The sequence below is a fragment of the Motacilla alba genome, chromosome 25, assembly GCF_015832195.1.
Source record: "Motacilla alba alba isolate MOTALB_02 chromosome 25, Motacilla_alba_V1.0_pri, whole genome shotgun sequence".
Taxonomy (NCBI): Eukaryota; Metazoa; Chordata; class Aves; order Passeriformes; family Motacillidae; genus Motacilla; species Motacilla alba.
Window position 1 is genome coordinate 2,130,617 of NC_052040.1, and position 20,067 is coordinate 2,150,683.

The 20,067-nt window shown below is 55.6% G+C and overlaps 1 protein-coding gene across 1 annotated transcript in view; it reads left to right on the plus strand.

Moving 5' to 3' along the window:
- The first annotated feature begins 2,065 nt into the window (after window positions 1–2,065).
- Window positions 2,066–20,067, plus strand: part of OTUD7B (OTU deubiquitinase 7B) — a 19,024-nt gene continuing 1,022 nt past the window's right edge. Inside the window, exons 1-12 of the mRNA XM_038161723.1 lie at window positions 2,066–2,258; window positions 8,421–8,544; window positions 9,287–9,457; window positions 9,948–10,166; window positions 14,796–14,897; window positions 15,322–15,449; window positions 16,249–16,361; window positions 17,153–17,280; window positions 17,877–18,026; window positions 18,464–18,578; window positions 19,268–19,352; window positions 19,905–20,062. Of these exons, the coding sequence (XP_038017651.1) occupies window positions 8,472–8,544; window positions 9,287–9,457; window positions 9,948–10,166; window positions 14,796–14,897; window positions 15,322–15,449; window positions 16,249–16,361; window positions 17,153–17,280; window positions 17,877–18,026; window positions 18,464–18,578; window positions 19,268–19,352; window positions 19,905–20,062 (1,442 nt within the window). The 5' untranslated portion in view covers window positions 2,066–2,258; window positions 8,421–8,471. The remainder of the gene's footprint in view (window positions 2,259–8,420; window positions 8,545–9,286; window positions 9,458–9,947; window positions 10,167–14,795; window positions 14,898–15,321; window positions 15,450–16,248; window positions 16,362–17,152; window positions 17,281–17,876; window positions 18,027–18,463; window positions 18,579–19,267; window positions 19,353–19,904; window positions 20,063–20,067) is intronic.

Below are 20,067 nucleotides of genomic sequence, written 5' to 3' on the forward strand. Positions count from 1 at the left end.
GGGAGATGGAATGGGCAGGGAGCGCTGGGGAGAAAGGAGAGCACTGTGGAGAAAGGGGATCGTGCTGGAGAAAGGGGATCGTGCTGGAGGACTGGGAGCACTGTGGAGAACAAGGATCATCCAGAGCCCAGGGAGCACTGTGGGGAAAGGGAACATTCCAGAGCACAGGGATCACCTGGAGCACAGGGATCACTGTGGAGAGCTGGGATCATGCTGGAGAACTGGGAGCACTGTGGAGAGCTGGGAGCACTGTGGAGAGCTGGGATCATGCTGGAGAACAAGGATGATCCAGAGCCCAGGGAGCACCTTGGAGAGCTGGGATCAGGCTGGAGAACTGGGAGCACTGTGAAGAGCTGGGATCACTGTGGAGAAAGGGAACATTCCAGAGCACAGGGATCACCCGGAGCACAGGGATCATTGTGGAGAACAAGGATCATCCAGAGCCCAGTGATCACTGTGGAGAACTGGGATCATGCAGGAGAACTGGGATCACTCTGCAGCACAGGGATCACTCTAGAGCATGGGGATCATCCAGAGCACAGGGATCACCCTGGAGAACAAGGATCACTGTGGAGAACAGGAATCACTCCAGAGCACAGGGATTGCTCTGGAGAACAAGGATCACTGTGAACAGGGATCACTCTGGAGCACAGGGATCACCGTGGAGAACGGGAATCACTCAGGAGCACAGGGAGCACTCTGGAGAACAAGGATCACTCAGGAGCACAGGGATCACTGTGGAGAACAAGGATCACTCAGGAGCACAGGGATCACTGTGGAACACAGGGATCACTCTGGAGCACAGGGATCACTGTGGAGAACGGGAATCACTCTAGAGCACAGGGATCACTCAGGAGCACAGGGACACTGTGGAGCACAGGGATCACTCTGGAGCACAGAGATCACCCTGGAGCACAGGGACACTCCAGCCCTGGCCACCAGAGCCATCAGGCAGCATCCACTGCGTGGCCAAACTGTGCAGCCAGCAGTGACCAGCCCTGGGCCTGTCCTTTCTGTGCTGGACATTTCCCCGGCCGGACACACAAACAATCCCTTTGTGCAGGACACAAACAAGGGCGGGTTCCTGGCAGGGCACAAAGGATGGATTCAGCGCTGGCATCAGCTGAGCTGAGTGCATGACGGGGCCTGTTTGTCACCAGCCCTGGCAGCCCCCGGCCCCCGCTGGCCACGGCTGCAGCCCAGGGCCTGGCCCAGCTTGGCATGAGGAATGGCACTGGAATGGCACTGGGAATGGCACTGGAATGGAACAGGGAATGGCACTGGGGGCACTGGGAATGGCACTGGGATGGCACTGGAATGGCACTGGGATGGCACTGGGAATGGCACTGGGAATGGCACTGGAATGGCACTGGAATGGCACTGGGATGGCACTGGAACGGCACGGGGAATGGCATTGGGAATGGCACTGGAATGGAACAGGGAATGGCACTGGGGGCACTGGAATGACACTGGGAATGGCACTGGGAAAGGCACTGGGAATGGCACTGGGAATGGCACTGGAATGGCACTGGGGGCACTGGGAATGGCACTGGAATGGCACTGGGAATGTCACAGGGAATGTCACAGGGAATGGCACTGGAATGGCACTGGGAATGGAACGGGGAATGGCACTGGAATGGCAGGAGGAATGGCACAGGGAATGTCATGGACGTTCCAGGCCCCTCCTGGGGGTCTCAGACCACATACAGGGGGTCATGGGCCCCTCACAGGGGTCCCGGGCCCCTCCTGGGGGTCTCAGGCCACATACAGGGGGTCACGGGCCCCTCACAGGAGTTCCAGGCCGCACACAGGGCTGTCTCAGGCCCCTCGCGGGGGTCTCAGGCCGCACACAGGGCTGTCTCAGGCCCCTCGCGGGGTCCCGGTGCCGTCCCGCTGTCCCGCACCCTCCCGGGGGTCCCGGGGGTCTCTCGGTGACGCGCACCCCCTCCCGCCGCCAGGGGGCGCTCTGCCCCCCCACTCCCGCGCACGCGCGGTAGCCCCCGAGAGGGGCGCGGCCTAGCCCGGCCCTGCGCCGCCATTGGCCCCTACCGGCACTGCCGCGTGCTCCCTCCAAAGCGTTCCGGGCGGGAACGGGGGCGGCGGCGCGTTCCGGGTGGCGCCGCGTTCCGTTCCGCCTCCCCCCCCCCGCGCTCCCCCCCCCCGGGAGCGGCCTCAGCGGCGGCGGCGACAACGGCGGGAGGGCCCGGGGGCCGCTCCGGGCCGGGCCGCTCCGGGCCAACCCATGGAGCCTCTCGTAGGTAACGGCGGGCCCCCCGCTCGGCCTCGGGAAAGTTTTGGCGGGGCCGGGCCTCGGGGCGGCGGCGGCGGCGGCCGCGGGGTCACGGCGCGGCCTGAGGGGGCGGCGGGGGCGGGCCCCGGTGTCGCTCTCCGCCTGCGGCTCCTGGGGTCGCTCCCGGAGGCCGTGCCGGGGTGTCGGGGAGGGTGGCGGGGTGCGGGTCACGGCTGCGGGTCTCTCCGCGGCCCCGGGGGCCTGCGGGGCCGGGAGGGCTCCGGGGCCGCCCCCCGCCCGCTCCCGGCGCGGAGCCCCCCGGGCTGCACCCCCCCGCGGTTCGGGGCTCCCCGGAAAATGACATTTTCCTGCTCCCGGCGACTTGGGGCTAAATAATTTTTCTTCTCGGTACTTTTTTTCCCCCGGGAGCGCCGGGATTTCCGCGCGGCTGCCCGCTCCTGGCTGGGGTCGCTGCCGGGGTTCGCTGCGGAGCGAAAAACGAGCTCAGAAACAAGCCTGGAGTCCCGGACCATCCCCAGCTCCAGGGAACCTCTGTTCCGAGGCCTTGGCACTCGTTCCCGGGAGCTGGGTTGGATCCCGGTGCACCGGGAATGCTGCGGGGCTTTCCTGGCTGTGAAATGGGTACTGGGGACCGGGAATCTCCGGCTTCCTAAAAGTCGCGGAGCTGGAAAGTCCAAACTTCCAGCCGGGATTCTTCTCTCTGAATCGCTGACACCGCTGGGTTTTATCTTCCTGACCCGGCCCACGTCCATGCTGATTTGTTTGGGGTTTTTTTTTGGGAAAGTGGGGTTTTGAAGCTACTTCGAGATGGTTTTGTGCTAAAGAAGCTTCTGAGATGGTGTGGCCACCTGTGGATGCGGTGTTGGAGGTGGCTGGCTGCGCACACAGCTGGATCCAGGCATCCCCTGTGCGTGCTTCAGGCGGGAGAGCCTTGTCAGCCCCTGGCGTGGGCAGGAGCATCCAGATCCCACTGGGATGGGAAGAGGAGCCGTGTGCCCAAACTGCTGAAAAATCCAGGACTCCGCTCTTTAGTATTGGTTGGTTCTGTTTCCTGTTGGAGTTGATTTAATTTTCTGCTGGTGTTTGAGGTGAACCCGTGCCAGGACGTGACTCTGCTCTCCCCGGGGCAGCTCTGGAGATGCTCTGACCCTCAGCTCCCGAGTTCCACCCTAAACTCCTCCCTTCAGAGGGCTGAAAGCGGGTTGTCCTTGTGGGAGCAGCACTGGCTGGAAGGATTCTGGGGGGGAAAGGTGTGGAATTGGTGACGGAGCTGCCGTGGCCTGGATTGCAGAGGGGACGCTTGGAGATCCCCCTGGGAGGGAGGCAAGGACAGCCTGTGCCAGGCCCAGCTCCTGCAGAAAACCAGGCTGGCAATAATCGTGGCCTGCTTGAAGGAAAACTTGGCTCAGAGGGAATTTCTTCGGTGCAGACACTGAGAGAAGCGAGCTTGTCAGTGAGGAGAGAATCCTGCAATTAGAGATGAAAGAATTCTGTGATTTCGGGAGCAGTCGATAACCGGGGGACGGTGCTGGGACAGAGCTGCTCTGTGGAGCTGCTGTGTTTGTGCTGCAGACTCGTTGAGCTTTTATCTGTCTCAGAGATAAAAGGAGTAGGTTCTGATGTGTTCTCAGCCCAAGGTTCAGGATGGTTGGGTGCTGGGAGGAGCCCGGCTGTGTCTGGAGCACTGGGAAGCAGCTGGAGCTCTGGAAAAATCAGGAGGAAGCTGTTCATTGAAGCACTGAAGCTTTGTAAAGATGGGATGATTTCCATAACTGTCATCTCACTCCTGCTCCAACCCCGGAGCACCAGCCAGAGGTTTTAGGAGCCCCTTTTAGCCCCCTTTAGGAGCCCCTTTTCCCTGCTGGAGCAGCTCTTTTGTGGGGGTTATGGGCTGTCCTTTAGTGCTAAAACTCTGCCAGAAATTCCCAGAGTGGTGGATCCTGGAGAGCTGTTCCTGCCAAGCGTGAGGTGCAGCCACAGAGCCACATCCAGCCCTGCCACAGCTGCCGGTGCCATCTGTCCCCAAAATCCCCAAATTCCCTGTCCCACTGGCTTCCTTCTGCACTCACAGCCCCCCGAGGGGCTCCAGGGGTGTCCTGCACCATCAGTTTTATCAAGAAAAACTGTTTTTTTTCTGATGATGATGATGATGAGCTGGGTTGATTCCCATCCTGGACGAGTCAAACATGCTGTGTGTCCATCCAGCACTTCAAGGGTGTCCTGCACCATCAGTTTTATCAGAAATAACTGAATTTTTGTTGATGAGGAGGAGGAGGAGGAGGAGGAGGAGGAGGAGGAGGAGGTGGGTTGATTCCCATCCTGCAAGAGGCAGGAGCTGCACGGTCTGTGTCCATCCAGCACTCCAGGGGTGTCCTGCACCAGTTTTATCAGAAATAACTGGGTTTTTTCTGATGATGATGATGATGATGATGATGAGCTGGGCTGATTCCCATCCTGGACGAGTCAAACATGCCGTGTGTCCCACCCAGCACTTCCAGATGGAGCTTAGTGACACAGCCCAGGTGTCAGGTCAGGACGGGTGACGCTAATCCCGGCGGCGTTAGGTAACCTGCAGGGCCACGACAGCCATGTGGGGTGGGACGGGGTGGGATCCCACTGTTCTGGGGAGCAGGAGGAAGCTCCTTGAGGAGCATCCTTGCTCACTCAGAGCTCACGGGGAAGCTCATTTTCCTCACAGCCTCTGATTGGAGCTGCTCCCATGTCCCACCTGCAGGTCCCAGCCTGGCCTTTCCCCTCGGGACCCCCCTGCTTAGCCCTGAGTGCTGCCAGATGTCGGGGTTTGGGAGGATTTGGGGTTTAGGGGTTGGATATGTGCTGATTTTCCACTCTGCTGCAGCTCCCTGGTGGTGGGAGCGAAAACATCCGCGTGGGTCTGGCGGGATTAAATTTCCCATGGATTTGGGCACCTCCTGCCTCACCTGCAGCTCCCCGAGGGTCTGCCTTGGTGTTCCCTGAGGGGAAGGGATGTGGTGGAAGGGCTGGGCCAGGAGCAGAGCCCTGGGAGTGGAGTCCTGGCTCCCAGCTTGGTTCCTGCCCTCAGCAAAACATCACGTGGCAGATCCGGGGGAGAGACGTCAGAGTTTGCTGCTCCTAAAATATTTCTGGAAGTGTCTTTATAAACACAGTGGAGCCACAGGTCGTGGCTGACCTTGGGTCAGGATTTGGCCCTAACAAAGAGAATGATTTCCTCTTTCTGCAGCATGTTCAGCACGATTGAAATCGAACAAAATAAGGGAATTAAAGCCCCATAAATTCCAGTCTGGAACTTGAAATGGATCCAGTTTTGCTGCTGCACAGTTGGTTCTGGTGAACTGTTTAAATTCAGTGTTCCCAGGTTGATTTCTCACCAGGATGGAGCTGAGAGACGTTGAGCTCTTGGACCTGGTGTCTTGAATTCCTCCCTCAGTGTTTTCTGATGGTGTTGGGACAGGGATGCTCCACATGCTCCTGGTGAGTCCCTTCCCAAACCTTCACGGAGCTGCAGTTGCCCCGGGAGAGGCTGTAGGCAGCAAGAGAGAGGATGCTTCAGGAGGTTTTATGACTTTCCCCTTAGTTTGGATGGACTTTAGGTGTGAAAGGTCTGAATTCCTGCTAGGAAGGATTTGCAGGCTGCCAGGACAGACTGAACCCAGCTTTGCCCCGTTCCCAGGGGTGGAACTGAGCGGATTCCTCTGCCTGGGAGGCTGCAGGTTGCTGTCGGCGTTGGGTGGATCCTTTGGCACTTGGCAGCGGGGCTTTCACTGCCTTCCCGTGGGTGTGTGACCGTGGAATGCTGCTCGCAGGAAGCTGCAGCTCCTCCTGGTCCCAGCGAGGTGTGACTCCAGCACAGCCCGTGGCTCCTCGCTCCCACCAGCAGCCTTGCTGTGCTCAGGCCCTGTGCAAGTGTGGGAGGATATTTGTTAAACATTAGCTGAAAAACCTGCAAGGAGCTGTTGGGATCACAGGAACAACGGGGCTTAGTCCTAAATACATGTTTTCCACACGTTTCTGGTTGGGATGTGCCAGGAACGCTCACTTTGGGTTGCATCCAGCCCTGCTGCGCCCCCGTGCCCTCCTGGGGGCTTTGGGGTGTGCTCAGTGCCTGCTCCGTGGGGATGGATCTGCACTTGTGGATCTGCTGGGGCTTGGATTTCCTCCCTGGGCTCATATTTCCCACCTCTTCTGGAAGGAGGGAAGAGGAGACAGCATTTCCAGAGGGAAAGGAAATAATCAATAACTCTGGGCTGGGGACATCTCTCCATCCCATCCCTCAATAAATCCCCAACAATCCTTCACCTCCTCGCTGGACCCAGAGCTTTCCATCTGTGTTTTCCCTGGCATTTTTGTGCACGAGGGAGTTTGGAATGCAGCGAACAGAAGGGGTGGGATGTGCTGCTCGTTCCCTCCCCGAACCTCTGCTGTGCCTGCTGAGTTTTCATTTGCATTGGAATTCCACGCCCACCTGAAGGAAGCTTCTCCCGTTATCCCTCCTTGCTCCTGCAACTCCTGCCAGGGATTAGAGGATCCCAACGTGCTGCTCCTAATTAGGGATGTTCCCTAAATTGGTGGAGTAAGAGCAGGAATCTGTGCCAGATCCTGCTCCAGGAATGTGCTGGGCTTTGGCATCGCTTCTTCCCCCTACGGAGCTTTCCTGGGAGGAGGAACTGAACCAGCTGATTGTGGGAATGCTGCTTCTCCAGCAAAGCCAAGAAATTCCAGGGTAAAGTCTGGATGCTTGTGGGGAGTTGTGTTGTTAGGGAATTTCACCCACATTTAAAGATAATTTAGAAAAAAAATAAATCCAAGGCACCAGGGAGGTTTTGCCTGTCTGCAGGGATAATCCTGAAAAAGAGACTTTATTTCCCAGGAGCCAGGAAAACAACCAGGTTTGTTCATATTCCACACAATCCTGGAATTGCTCTTGTGCCTCATACACCAGCACCTGTATCTCCCAGCCTTCCCAGATTTTCCCCTTCCAGATTTTCAGCTCGGCATAAATTCTCTTCCCATTCTTTTCTGTTCCTTGGTGGCAGCATTTTTCTCCCAGCCTTCAACTGCAGAGCCCCAAATTCCGTGGAGCACTTTGCCCCACGGACAAGGCTGCTCTTCCTTTCCCTCTCTGCCCCGAGGAATGCAGAAAATCAGGATTTGAAGGCACGGCAGGAGCACACACCTTCCTTCTGTGGGCTCAGAAGCGACAAAATCCAGATTTACAGAACAGATCTGTGCTTTTGTTCCCCTCTGGGAAGGAGCTCTGGAGCCACAGGAGCTCTGGAGTTACAGGAGCTCTGTCTGGACATTGATTTTGTCTGCCAGAGTAACTGGGATTGTTGAGTTTGGTTTTTTTGTCTGAAAGGGCCTTTTTAAAATGTGTTTTCCTTAGAACACATCTCCTAATTCGGGCATTTTGTCCTTACTTCCCTTTCCCTCACAGCTGGGCTGCTTGGAGTGGGATGGGGCAGGGATTTGCTCCCTGTAAATGCACGAGAGAAACTTCCTGCTTCCTCATTGCTCCCAAAAATTCATTTATTCCTCCCAAAAATTCATTTATTCCTAATTTGGCAGGAAAAGCTTCACCACCTTTGAGGTGAGAGTTGGGTTTAGCTCGTGGGTTCTCCACGGCAATGCCCCTCGTTGCAGAGTGAGCGTTGTTCTCCAGCTGCCAGGGAATGAAGCAGCTCCAGGAGCACAGGGAATTTTTGGGGGAAGGTTCCTTCACCCCCGAGCTCGTTCCCAGCTGGGGCTGTGCACTCCAGGGCTGCTCTTGGTGCTCTCCATTCCAGGTTGGGGCGCTTGGAATGGGATTTGCTCCCTGTAAATGCACAGGACAAACTTCCTGCTTCCTCATTGCTCCCAAAAATTCATTTATTCCTCCCAAATACCATTTTTTCCTCCCAAATATCATTTATTCCTCCCAAAAATTCATTTATTCCTAATTTGACAAGAAAAGCTCCACCACCTTTGGGATGAGAGTTGGGTTTAGCTCATGAATTTTCCACGGCAATGCCCCTTGCTGGTTACAACAAAGTGAGCGTTGTTCTCCAGCTGCCAGGGAATGAAGCAGCTCCTGGAGCACAGGGGATTTTTGGGGGAAGGTTCCTTCACCCCCGAGCTCGTTCCCAGCTGGGGCTGTGCACTCCAGGGCTGCTCTTGGTGCTCTCCATTCCAGGTTGATGCCGAGGAGCCGAGCCGGTGCCGCTGACTCCGCCTGGCCTTGGCTATGGACATCGTCCTGTCCGATTTTGTTCGCTCAACGGGGGCAGAGCCAGGGCTGGCCAGAGACCTCCTTGAAGGTATGGAAAACTGGGAATAATCACGGAAATTCCCAGGGTGGGCGAGCCAGGAGGAATAAGGGTTGGAAGAGGGTGAAGGAGTTGGCGGCTGGAAGAGTTTCCAGCACAGATGTTTAGGAAGGGCTTCGGTTTCTGTGCTGGGGGAGGGTGAGCGGTGCTGCTCCACCTGGAATGGGGGAATGGGAAAAATTCCAGGAAATATGGGAAAAAAGGAGAAAATTCCTCAGCTTCCACACCTGGAATGGGGAAAAATGGGGAGAATTCCTCAGCTTCCACACCAGGAGTGCGGGAAAATGGGGAGAATTCCTCAGCTTCCACACCTGGAATGGGGAAAATGGGGAGAATTCCTCAGCTTCCACACCTGGAATGGGGAAAATGGGGAGAATTCCTCAGCTTCCACACCAGGAGTGGGGAAAAATGGGGAGAATTCCTCAGCTTCCACACCAGGAGTGGGGAAAAATGGGGAGAATTCCTCAGTTTCCACACCTGGAATGGGGAAAAATGGGGAAAAGTGGGGAAAATTCCTCACCTTCCACCACCTGGAATGGGGGAAATGGGAATCATTCTGGGAAAAAGGGGAATAATTCCTGGTGCATGGGAATGCAGGATTCCCCTTCCGCGCCAGCTCCTCGGCTTCCACCACCTGGCATGGGGAAAAATGGGGAAAATGGGGGAAATTCCTCATGTTCTACACGTGGAATGTGGGAAATGTGAAAAATGGAGGCTCCACCTCCCCGTGCAGGCAAGAACTGGGACCTGAGCGCGGCGCTGAGCGACTTCGAGCAGCTGCGGCAGGTGCACGCCGGCAACCTCCCGCCTTCCTTCAACGAGGGCCGCGGCGCCCGCGCCCCCGAGAGGGAGCTGGCCCGGCCAGGGAGACCCCCCCTGCAGCGCCAGGATGACCTGGTGCAAGGTCAGTGTCCTGCAGCGCTGCCCTGGGCTGGGCAGTGTCCTGTCAGATCACAGAATCTCAGAATGATGAGGTTGGGAGAGGCCTCTGGGATCAGCGCCCTCAACCAGACCGTAGCACCAATGCCACGTGCAGTGCTTTTTTAAACACATCCAGAGATGGTGATCCTGCCACCTCCCTGGGAAGACAATTCCACTACTTTATTATTCTTTTAGTAAATTTTTTTTCCCTAATATCCAACCTCTACCTTCCCTGAGGTAGCTGAGGCCGTGTCCTCTTGGAAGAGCCCCACCTGTCTACAGCCAGTTGTAGAGAGCAATAAGGTCACCTCCAAGCCTCCTCTTCTCCAGGCTGAACAACCCCAGTTCCTTGCAGGGCTTGTGCTCCCAGCCCCTCACCCTCTGTGCTGCTCACTGCCACGTTTGGTGCTGTTTGCTCTGGGCTTTGCTGCTCCTGCCCCACTTTGCTGGTTGTTTTTCCTTCTCCCCCCCAGAGAAACGCCTGTCCCGAGGCATCTCCCACGCCAGCTCCACCATCGTGTCCCTGGCGCGTTCCCACGTCTCCAGCAATGGCAGCAGCAGCGACCACCTGCTGGAGATGCCCATCTGCACCTTCCAGCTGCCCGACCTCACCGTGTACTCCGAGGATTTCCGCAGCTTCATCGAGAGGGATCTCATCGAGCAGTCCATGCTGGTGGCACTGGAGCAGGCTGGTGAGTGCTGGTCTGTGCTGCCACGGGCAGCTGGGCAGTGTCACCCCCTGTTGGGATTTTTTGCCTGCAATCACCCCGAGGTGTTAGAAAGTCCTTTTTTCTCCCAGCCCTGAGACCGATGAAGAAGCTGAGACTCTTCTGTTCTGGTTCTCAAGGTGGTTTATTTTCTTTCATCTGATACATTCTGTCTGACCTGCTGAGGTCTGGCTGGCAGGTCACTTCAAGGCACACTGACCTCCCTTGAGGCTGTGTTAGCTTTTTATTCTGAGGTTTATTTACAATCATTTTCCAATACCTATCACCTACGTTAGACACTGTCTCTAAACCAATCCAAAAGTGTCACCAGAGGACAAGAAAGAACCAGAAAGACACACCCAGATTCCTCCATCTTGGCCTTTGTACCCCCATTCTAAAAACCCCAAAATTCTACTTTTTCACCCTGTGACAAACTAACTGTCATTTCACTGAAACTCTTGTGGCTTGTAAATCCTCATATAAGGTTGCTAATTTTCTCCATGGGTTAAAATTGAAGGCACAGGGGTCTTTGACTCCATGCCAGGGTCTCACACAAAGCTGGTAGTTTTCTCCATGGGTTAAAATCCAAGGCACAGGGGTCTTTGACTCCGTGCCAAGGTCTCTGAGCCCCCTGCCAGGGTCTGGAGCCATCCAGGGCAGCCAGAGCAATGTCCCGGGTTCTGACAACCCACAGGCACACCCTGGGGATGTTCTGGGTCCCCTGTCAGAGGAGGAAATGATGAACCTGACTCCACGTTCTTAGAAGGCTGATTTATTATTTTATTATATTAAAGAATGCTACACTGAAACTATACTAAAGAATAGAGAAAGGGTACAGACAGAAGGATTAACAAGATAATGATGATGGAAACCTGTGGCTCTCTCCAGAGCCCGTGATTGGTCATTAAAAACAATTCCCACATTGGATAAAAAATCTCCAACCAATTCCAAAGCAGCAAAGCACAGGAGAAGCAAACCAGATAATCATTGTTTTCCTTTTTCTCTGAGGCTTCTCAGCCTCCCAGGAGAAGAAATCCTGGGCGAGGGGATTTTTCCAGCAAATATGACAGTGACACTGGGATGTCCCATGGATGCACATCCAGCAGGGAATTGTTCCAGCATTTTTATGACCTGGTGCAAGGGTTGAGTAGGAGCTTCCCTTCAGGCATGGGGACTGAGCGTAAACAACCCAGGGCTGATGTCACTGTGCACAGCTGAGAGGCAGAACACCCCAAAAGTGGCATTTCTCACCCCTGGAGCCCCCCAGTGCTCCATCCTGGCAGTCCCGTGGAGAGACAGGGAGAAGGGAATTCCCGTCTGCTAAATTCCTGCTGATAAATCCTGCGTTGATTACTGACCCTGGAGCTCAGTGCTGCTGCTCCAGTGCAGGGAGGAGCCCCTGCTCTGCTTCCAGCTCCTGGAGAGCTGCCAGGGGGTCTGTGATGAGGCAAGGAGGGGGACATCCGTGCTGGCAGGGAAAACCTCATCCCTGGCACCAGGAAGGTTCCCGTGGGCAGGGGCAGGACACCGTGAGGGATCTCAGCAGGGTTTACACTCCTGCTGTTCTGTGGTGCTGCACAAAGCAGAAAACACATTATCCTCAGGGACAACAGACACTCTGAGGGCCCAGCTTGTCCCTGTCCTGCTGTAAGAAATATTCTCATGTTTTGGGAATGAGCACTTGATCCCAGGATCCCGTTACACAGGTGACAGCAGAGCTGCAGGCCCTGGTGCAGATGAACCCCAGATCTGATCCCAGCTGAGCCAGGCCTTGGGCTCCTGTGTCCCAGCACAAATCAGATGTGGGGCTGGGGGTTGCTGGGTGCTTCATCCGTGGGCTGGGGGCACTTCCAGGTGTGCTGGGATGCCGTTAACAGGAGGGAATTCAGAATTTCAGAGTTTTAGAGAATGCCTTTTGGAGGCTTGAGCGCCTGCGGGTCGTTGTCAATGAGTGTTTTGTCTGTGACAAAGGGCTGTAGTGCAGCTGTGAAATATTCCAGGCAGGGTTCTGAGCGTGGTGCTGTGACCTACAGGGACTCCCTTTATTAATTGAGCACGCTCCATCCTTAGGGGATTAAGGAAATACATTTCACAGCCCCATAAACGTTCAAATCCTCTTCCCCATAGGTCCTGTTACACCTTTGTGGCAGAGTGCATTCCAGAGTGGCTGTAATTGCAGTGAGATCCTCTGGGAATGCTTTAAATGGGCTTGGGGTGGTATGGAAAGGTCTTGGTGGGGCTGAAACCTCTGCCCTCGGTGGAGCCCTGGCACAAACCCTTGTGGGTCAGGAGTGTGCCTTGCTCTGAGCTGGGAAGCTGCAGCTGCCTTGGCTTGTGTCACACGGGGAGGAGCAGTCCCTGTGCCTCCCCTGAGGATACTGGGGGATAAAAACCATGAACGGAAGATCCTGATCCCTTGGCTTGGCCTCAGGAGCAATCCCTGGGACGCTCCCTGTGTCAGGAAGCCAGAGTGGGTTCCTGGTAGCCTTGGGGAAGCCATTCATGGTTTGGATGAGGCAATCCTCCCTCCGGGCTGGGTGGAGCCATCAGTTCCTTCCCCCTGCTGTCGCCTGTTCAGGTGGCTCCTGCTGGAAGACGGAATTCCCCAAGCACCCTGTGGGGTGTTCTGTGGGGTAACACAGGCTCAGGGTGCAGGGAGGGATCCCCTGGGTGCCAGCGGGCTTTTCCTTCCAACAGAAGATCTGTTGCTGCTGTGACCATTCTGGGAAGATCCCTCAGGCTCCTAAATCCAGTTGGTTTCCCTGCAGGGCTCTCAGGGCTGGCTCTAAGAGCCACACACAAACAGAGAGAGAAAAGTGTTGTTTTCAACACTTCTGGGCAGCCCCTCTGACACCAGGACCGTTCTGGGAAGATCCCTCAGGCTCCTAAATCCTGTTGGTTTCTTTACAGAGCTCTCAGGGCTGGCTCTTAAGAGCCACACACACAGGGAGAAATGTGTTTTCAACACTTCTGGGCAGCCTCTTGGCCTTTCCAGGGGAGCAAAACACCAGCAGGAGGGTTGGGCTGGGCCGGGCTGGGCCGGGCTGTTCCTTTGGAGACGACTCCTGTTGCGTAACCAGAGTCAGCGCAAACACCGAGGCACAGAAATACCTCTGCAAGGTGTGTCCCCTCAGACCTGACCGGGCCACGGCTTGCACAACCTCCCAAGTGTGGGAATTTATAAAATCAGGGCGTTTTTGGGACTAGCAGTCCCGCCCTGTTGGTGGTTTGTACACAGCCCCCCCCGGCCGGCCGTACCCAAGCACTGGCTGGACTCCAGGGAAAAGAGCTTCAGATCCTGCAGGAATGAGGGAAAATGGAGAGGAAGGTGCTGCCCCTAGCAGCATGACATGTGGGACAGCTCCTGTGAGCCACCCCTGGCCCTGGGCCACTTGGCCAGGCTCCCAGCTCGGCCGTGCCAGGAGCTATATTGAGGGAACTGGGTGACAACAGGCTGCTGCTCTGTGCAGAGCCATTGTCCCCAGGCTCAGTGCAGAGCTCTTCCAGCTCTGGCAGGTCCCTTTCCCGGGGCTGGGAGCAGCAGTGACCTGCCCGTGTCACACTGAACTGCACGGGTTTTGTTCTCTAGTGTTTGGGGATGTTTTAACCCCTGCTTTCTGCATTTAGTTCCTGTCCAGCTGCTCTCCCTGAGGTTGTACAAAGCATTTCCAGCAATCCCATGTCTGTGCACCGGGATCCCTGGCAGGGATCGTGCTCCAGAGGAACAAGAGGCTCTTTGCTCCTGCAGGAAACCCATCATTTCCAATTGAAATACAACTTGGAAGCCCAAACAGCCTCATCCAGCCCAAAGCCTGCCTGTTGCACGGGATCCAAAAACCCCTGGAACTGTGGCAGCCAAGGAGGGATGTTGAGGGCAGGGCAAGACACAGACACAGGGGGTTCAAAGTCCTGATCCAGCCCAGCTTGACTCCTTGGGAAGGGCTGAATCTCCAGCCACACTGGGCATTTCTTCCTACCTTCTATTTTTAGCTGCTCTTGACTTGAATCACCACAATGACCCAAAGCTCCCAGTCTGAAGCACTGTCAGTTTGCATTTGCAGCAGGAAAGCTGCTGGGATCAGCAGAAATCCTGGAGTAATTCTGCTTAAAAACCAGTGAGCAGGGAAAATGGCCATGAGAGACTTGAAACTGGAGGGATTTGGTTCCAAAAAGCAGCAAAAAGCTGATTTTCCCTGGAGAAATTGTTGGTGCTGGGTGCTCCTGGAGGCCTTTTCAGCCTGATGGGCTGTGAGGAGGGAAATAAGGGAGGTGGGGGAAAAACAGATAGAGGAGAGCTGCTCTGGGTGGAAGCCCTGGCTCCTATCTGTGTGTGATTCTGCCCCAAATTCAGCCCAGTCTTTTCCTGGCATCCTCAGGCAGTTTTGCAGCTCCAGTCTCCTCTTTTTGTTGCTTTGTCCCTGTCCTGACTCCCTCACCCGGTCCTGGGGTGGGTCTGTACCTCCCCACCTGTCCAGATGCTCCTTCCACCCTCTCTAAACTGCTCGTTCAGCTGTTTCTTTTTCTTGGCTGTGGTCTCAGAAGGTCTGAAAGCACAGCCTGCAGTGTCCCCAGAGCCCCCAGCCCGTGGTTTCATGCTCTCCCAAATCCCCCCAGGGCGTCTCAACTGGTGGGTGGCCGTGGATCCCAGCTGCCAGCGCCTGCTGCCCCTGGCCACCACGGGCGATGGGAATTGCCTGCTCCACGCTGCCTCCCTGGGTAAGACTGGGCTTAATCCCCAAGGAAACAGCCCCCAGTCCCTGGGCGAGAGCCCAGCGTCCCCTTTTGGGGGCAGGAGCCAGCCTGGCTCTGCTGGGAAGCCGGGATGCTGCTGTGCAAGAGCAGTGCTCGGGCTCTGGGGGATGGCTTCAAGCTGCCAGCAGCTTCTCCAATCCTCCTCCCCCTCTGACGGGCTGTGGGGAGGGAAATAAAGGAGGTGGGGGGAAAAACAAAGAGAGGAGAACTGCTCTGGGTGGAAGGCCTGGCTCCTGTTTGTGCCTGATTCTGATTTGTGCAGGTTTCCCTGGGTTCCTGAAGGAAATGTGGGATAATGGAGCAGCCCCTTCCTTTCTCTGGCAGGAACCTCAGTGGGTCAGGGAGTCCCACCAGCCCCTCCTGACCTGTCCGTTCCTTCTCCCTGCAGGCATGTGGGGCTTCCACGACAGGGATCTCATGCTCAGGAAATCCCTCTACACCCTGATGGACAAGGGAGCGGAGCGGGAGGCGCTGAGGCGGAGGTGGCGCTGGCAGCAGACGCAGCAGAACAAGGAGGTGGGAGCAGCTCGGTGTCGCTTTGGACCCTCTTTGCCAAGGGGAACATCCTGGGAAAACATCCTGTGGGTTTGGGAGGTGCTTGCTGTCAGTCAGGAATTTTGGGCAGCTCGTGTGGTTGGGGGTGTCCTGCAGCCAGAGCCGCAGCAGAATCAAAGGGTCTTGGGGCTGATGTTCCTTGACCAGGTCTTAGGAGCTCTTGGAGACCTATGTCACACCCAAGAGAGCTCAGCTACCTTAGAAGGCATAAAATCAGCAGGATTCCTTCTGTGGTGGTGCTGGAAACAGAAAAGTTTTAATAAAAGGCAAAATAACAAAACTCTTTACAGATGAAGACTGAGCCAGGTGCAAGAGGTTCTTGCTCCTGGTAAAACACCTCACAAAAGCAATTTGTTTCTTTGTTCTCTTGTTTTTCCAGTGAATTGCTTAGGTGAGACTTTTTGGCTTCTATTCTTAAGTTTGAGGTGAAGTCCCCCAAGTCCTGTGAGGTGTCTTTTCACCCAGTCGAGGAGAGAAACTTTTTTTTCCTTTTTAAAGAGGCAAAAGATGGTTTTGTCACTCCATCAACAGCGAGCACATTCCTGCATGGGACAAGTGACAGGGCAAGGGGAATGGATTTAAGTTGAGAGGGGAAGTTTGGATGAATACTGAGAAGCACTTTTGAGGACATGGTGAAGAATGGGTTGATTTTTTTTGCATCAACCCATAGAGAAAAGTTGTGCTGTGGGTATAAACCCACTCTGGAGCAGCTGGGAGTGCTTTACTTGGATGACTTTGGGTTCTCTTTGCCGTTTTTCAGTCTGGCCTGGTTTACACAGAGGAGGAGTGGCAGAAGGAGTGGAACGAGCTGATCAAGCTGGCGTCCAGCGAGCCCCGCGTGCACTACGGCACCAACGGCGGCGGCTGCGGCGGGTACGGGGCAGGGAGCACCTCCAGCTGAGCAGGGCATGGCTTTCTCAGGCCACAGCTCTCACGGGGCTCCAGGGCAGGCCAGCAGCTCTGGGCAGCTCTGGTCGGGGTCCCAGGGGAAGGATGAGGATCCTGAGGAAGCACAAGGTGCACCGAGCATCCCAGGAAAGGATTTGGGGCTGCGCGGCCTCTTCTGTGGGGCAGCACATGGATTGAGCAGGGAAGAAATCTTTTCCTTGTGCTTCCTTGTGCTGTTTCCTTGTGCTTCCTTGTGCATCCTTGTGCAGCTTCCTTGTGCTTCCTTGTCCTGCTTCCTTCTGCTTCCTTGTGTTTCCTTCTGCTTCCTTCTGCTTCCTTGTGCTATTTCCTTGTGTTTCCTTGTGTTTCCTTGTCCTGTTTCCTTGTGTTTCCTTGTGTTTCCTTGTGTTTCCTTGTGTTTCCTTGTGTTTCCTTCTGTTTCCTTCTGCTTCCTGGTGTTGCTCACTCTGAAATGAGCATAACCCAGAGCTGAGGGGTTTTGCCATCTCCCTTCTGTTTCAAGGGCACTTCCCTGCCACAGCTGTGCAGCTCCTTAGGTAAGGGACTCCCAGCAGTGCCAGCAGCCGCTGGGCATCCCTTGGGCACAGCCCCTTGTTTGGAGCAGGACGTTTTGGGAATCCACACCTAAACCCTCAGATTAGTGCTGAGATCAGCCTCTACGTGGCTGACTGTGGAACCTCCTCCTGGTGTCACAAAGCCCCAGATCCTGGGATTGATCATCCAGGGGGTGACATCCAGCCTCTCCTTTGCCCAAGGGTGGAGGGCTCAGAGGAGCCGGTGTACGAGAGCCTGGAGGAGTTCCACGTCTTCGTCCTGGCCCACGTGCTCAAGAGACCCATCGTGGTGGTGGCAGACACGATGCTGAGGGACTCAGGTGGTGAAGGTGAGACCTGCCTCTCTTCCCAAAGCCTCCCCGAGCTCTCAACCTTTCCTTTCCACCCTTTCTGGGGCCTCTTTGCTGCCGAGGTTGCCCCTGGAGTTGGGAATGGTGCAGAGGGGACAATTGACCTGCTACAGGTGAGCCCACCAGGTCAGACTTGGCTCCCAACCCAATTTCTGCTGCTTTAAGAGCATCCACACGAGATTTTTTTTCTTTTTTTACCTCTTTTGCCTCTGCACACACATCTAGAGATGAGAAATTCCATTCCCTGGGTGGTGGATTTTCCACCATCAGCTTCAGTTTCTTGTCAGAGGAGGTTAATCAATTTCCATCGTTCTGCGGGCAAAGTTTGTCTCGTGGAGGAGTGAAGAGGAAGTCTTTTTATAGAAAATACCACTTCATTCTACATTTTAAATCCTCCTGATGTCAAACAAACATCTATTTTGGGTTGTGGTTTTGTTTAATGTCCCCTGAGATGACAGATAATTGCAGGTGAGCCCTCGACCGAGGCAAATGGCTCATCCTGGAGCAGTTAGAGCACAAACAACTCTGAACTCTTGAACCTGTGATCAGAACTAACCGCTCTCCATTCCTGCCAGCGTTTGCCCCGATTCCCTTTGGAGGGATCTATCTGCCCCTGGAAGTCCCAGCCAACAAATGCCACCGGTCTCCACTGGTTCTGGCTTACGACCAAGCTCATTTTTCTGCCCTGGTCTCCATGGAGCAGAAGGAAAACACAAAAGATCAAGGTGAGTGATGAGATTCAGGTGAGCAGACTGAGGAGGAGGAAGATTTGGGAGTGCTGGGGGGGGAAGAGCTGGCCAGGACCCATCAAGGTGCACTGTCAGCCCAGAAAACCCAAAGTGCCCTGACCCTGGAGCCCTTCCAGTGCCTGAAGGGGCTCCAGGAGCCGGAGGAGACTTGGGACAAGGGTGACGAGACAAGGGGAATGGCTTCCCTCTGACACAGGGCAGAGTTGGACGGGATATTGTGGAGAAACTCTTCCCTGTGAGGGTCGTGGTGCTCTGACAATTCCACAGTGCCAGGCACTGGGGTTTGCCATCAGGCCGTTCCCGTGGCAGAGGTGACAATGCTCCTGGTGGCTGGGAGCTCAGGGTTGGCTCCAGCTGTGCAATATTTGTCCTTCTGGGCTGTCAGTGTGACATTTCTGCCCCATTTCTGGCAGCTGTGATCCCCCTGACCGACTCTGAGCACAAGCTGCTCCCCGTGCACTTCGCCGTGGACCCCGGCAAGGAGTGGCAGTGGGGGAAGGACGACAGTGACAATGTCAAGCTGGCCAGGTTGGTGACCTGCAGGGCTCCACTGAGGGCCTGGGTGATCTGCAGAGCAGAGGGGTCATGGAGGAAGGGGTCAGCGCTGACCCCAGCTGGGTTTTGTTGTGCTGGATGAAAGCTGTGCCCAGGGAATGCTGCTGTTCTTGGGGGTGGAGCAGCTTTTCCTTCCTTTTCCTTGGTTCTGATGTGATTCGGGTGGGGCTGTGACACCTCACAAGCTTTGTTCCCACATCTAAGTGATGATGCTCCAGATCCCGGAGCTCTGGGCTGGGTGTAGCTCGAGACACCAGCAGCAGTGGAGGATCTCCTGTGACAGCAGCACAAAAATGTGGATTTTTCCCTTTGCCAGCAAATCCCTGCCTTGTGGCTCCCTGGAGCAGGGAGGTGGTGGCCACCAGACCGTGCCTGGTCTGGGTGAGGCTTTGGGCAGATCTCACCATGGTTTGGTCCCAGCAGTTCCCGTGGCTGAGGCAGAAACATTTTCATTCCAGCACTGAGGAACCTGATTTCTCCCTTTGGGTTTTCACTGAAAGGAAAGCTGCATAATTTACAAATCACCCCTTTTGTGCCCTTGGACCTGCTGTAGGAAAACACCCGATTAAATACATAACACAGGGAATAATGTGAATATGGGGGAAAATATTTCCAGGTGGGAAATGCCTCTAACCTGTGCCTTTACCCCCCTCCAATGCCAGCGTGACGCTGTCCCTGGAGGCCAAGCTGCACCTGCTGCACAGCTACATGAATGTCAGATGGATCACGTTGCCTTGTGACATGCAGGTAAAGGGACCGGGGCCATCTTCGTTACCTATGAATTATTCAGCCCTCCTCCCTGCAGGGAAGCTGTTGCAGGGCCTTACCCTGCCCTGAGGGGTTCTGTGCCCACAGGAATTGTGATTCTGCTCGGAGAGCAGGGAAGTGACTCGGTTTTGCACGTGGGCACCTTTTCCCCAGAGATTTCCACGTCCATTTGCAGTCTTCACGTGCCCCAGGTGCCCCTCAGGGACGCCCCATGCTCCAAACAAACGGGAGCTGTTGGTTTATGGCCACCTCGAGGCTGGGACAATTCTCACCCCCCTCTTCCCTGGCTTTGCACCTGAAACCCTGAGCAAGTGGAGGGGTCAGAGAATGACAGAACAGAATCAGAAGATTCTGGACTATGAAAAGGTGCCACAGGGATGTTTAGGGATGAGCAGGATGCGCTGGGGACACGCCCAGACACGTCCCCTCCGTGTTCCAAGCAACACCCCCTCCTTTGCTTCACCTTCCACCTGAAAATCTTTACCCGAGGAGTTCCTAGACTTTGATAATTTGTCTTTCCTTCCTCCCCAGGCGCCTCTGGCTCAGCCAGAATCCCCCACGGCCTCGGCGGGCGACGACGCTCGCTCGGCAGCGGAGTCGGGCGAGTCGGACAAGGAGTCGGTGTGCAGCAGCTCTGCCAGCAACGGGGGCACCAGGGCGGGCAAGGACAGGGAGAAACCAAAGAAAGAGCGGG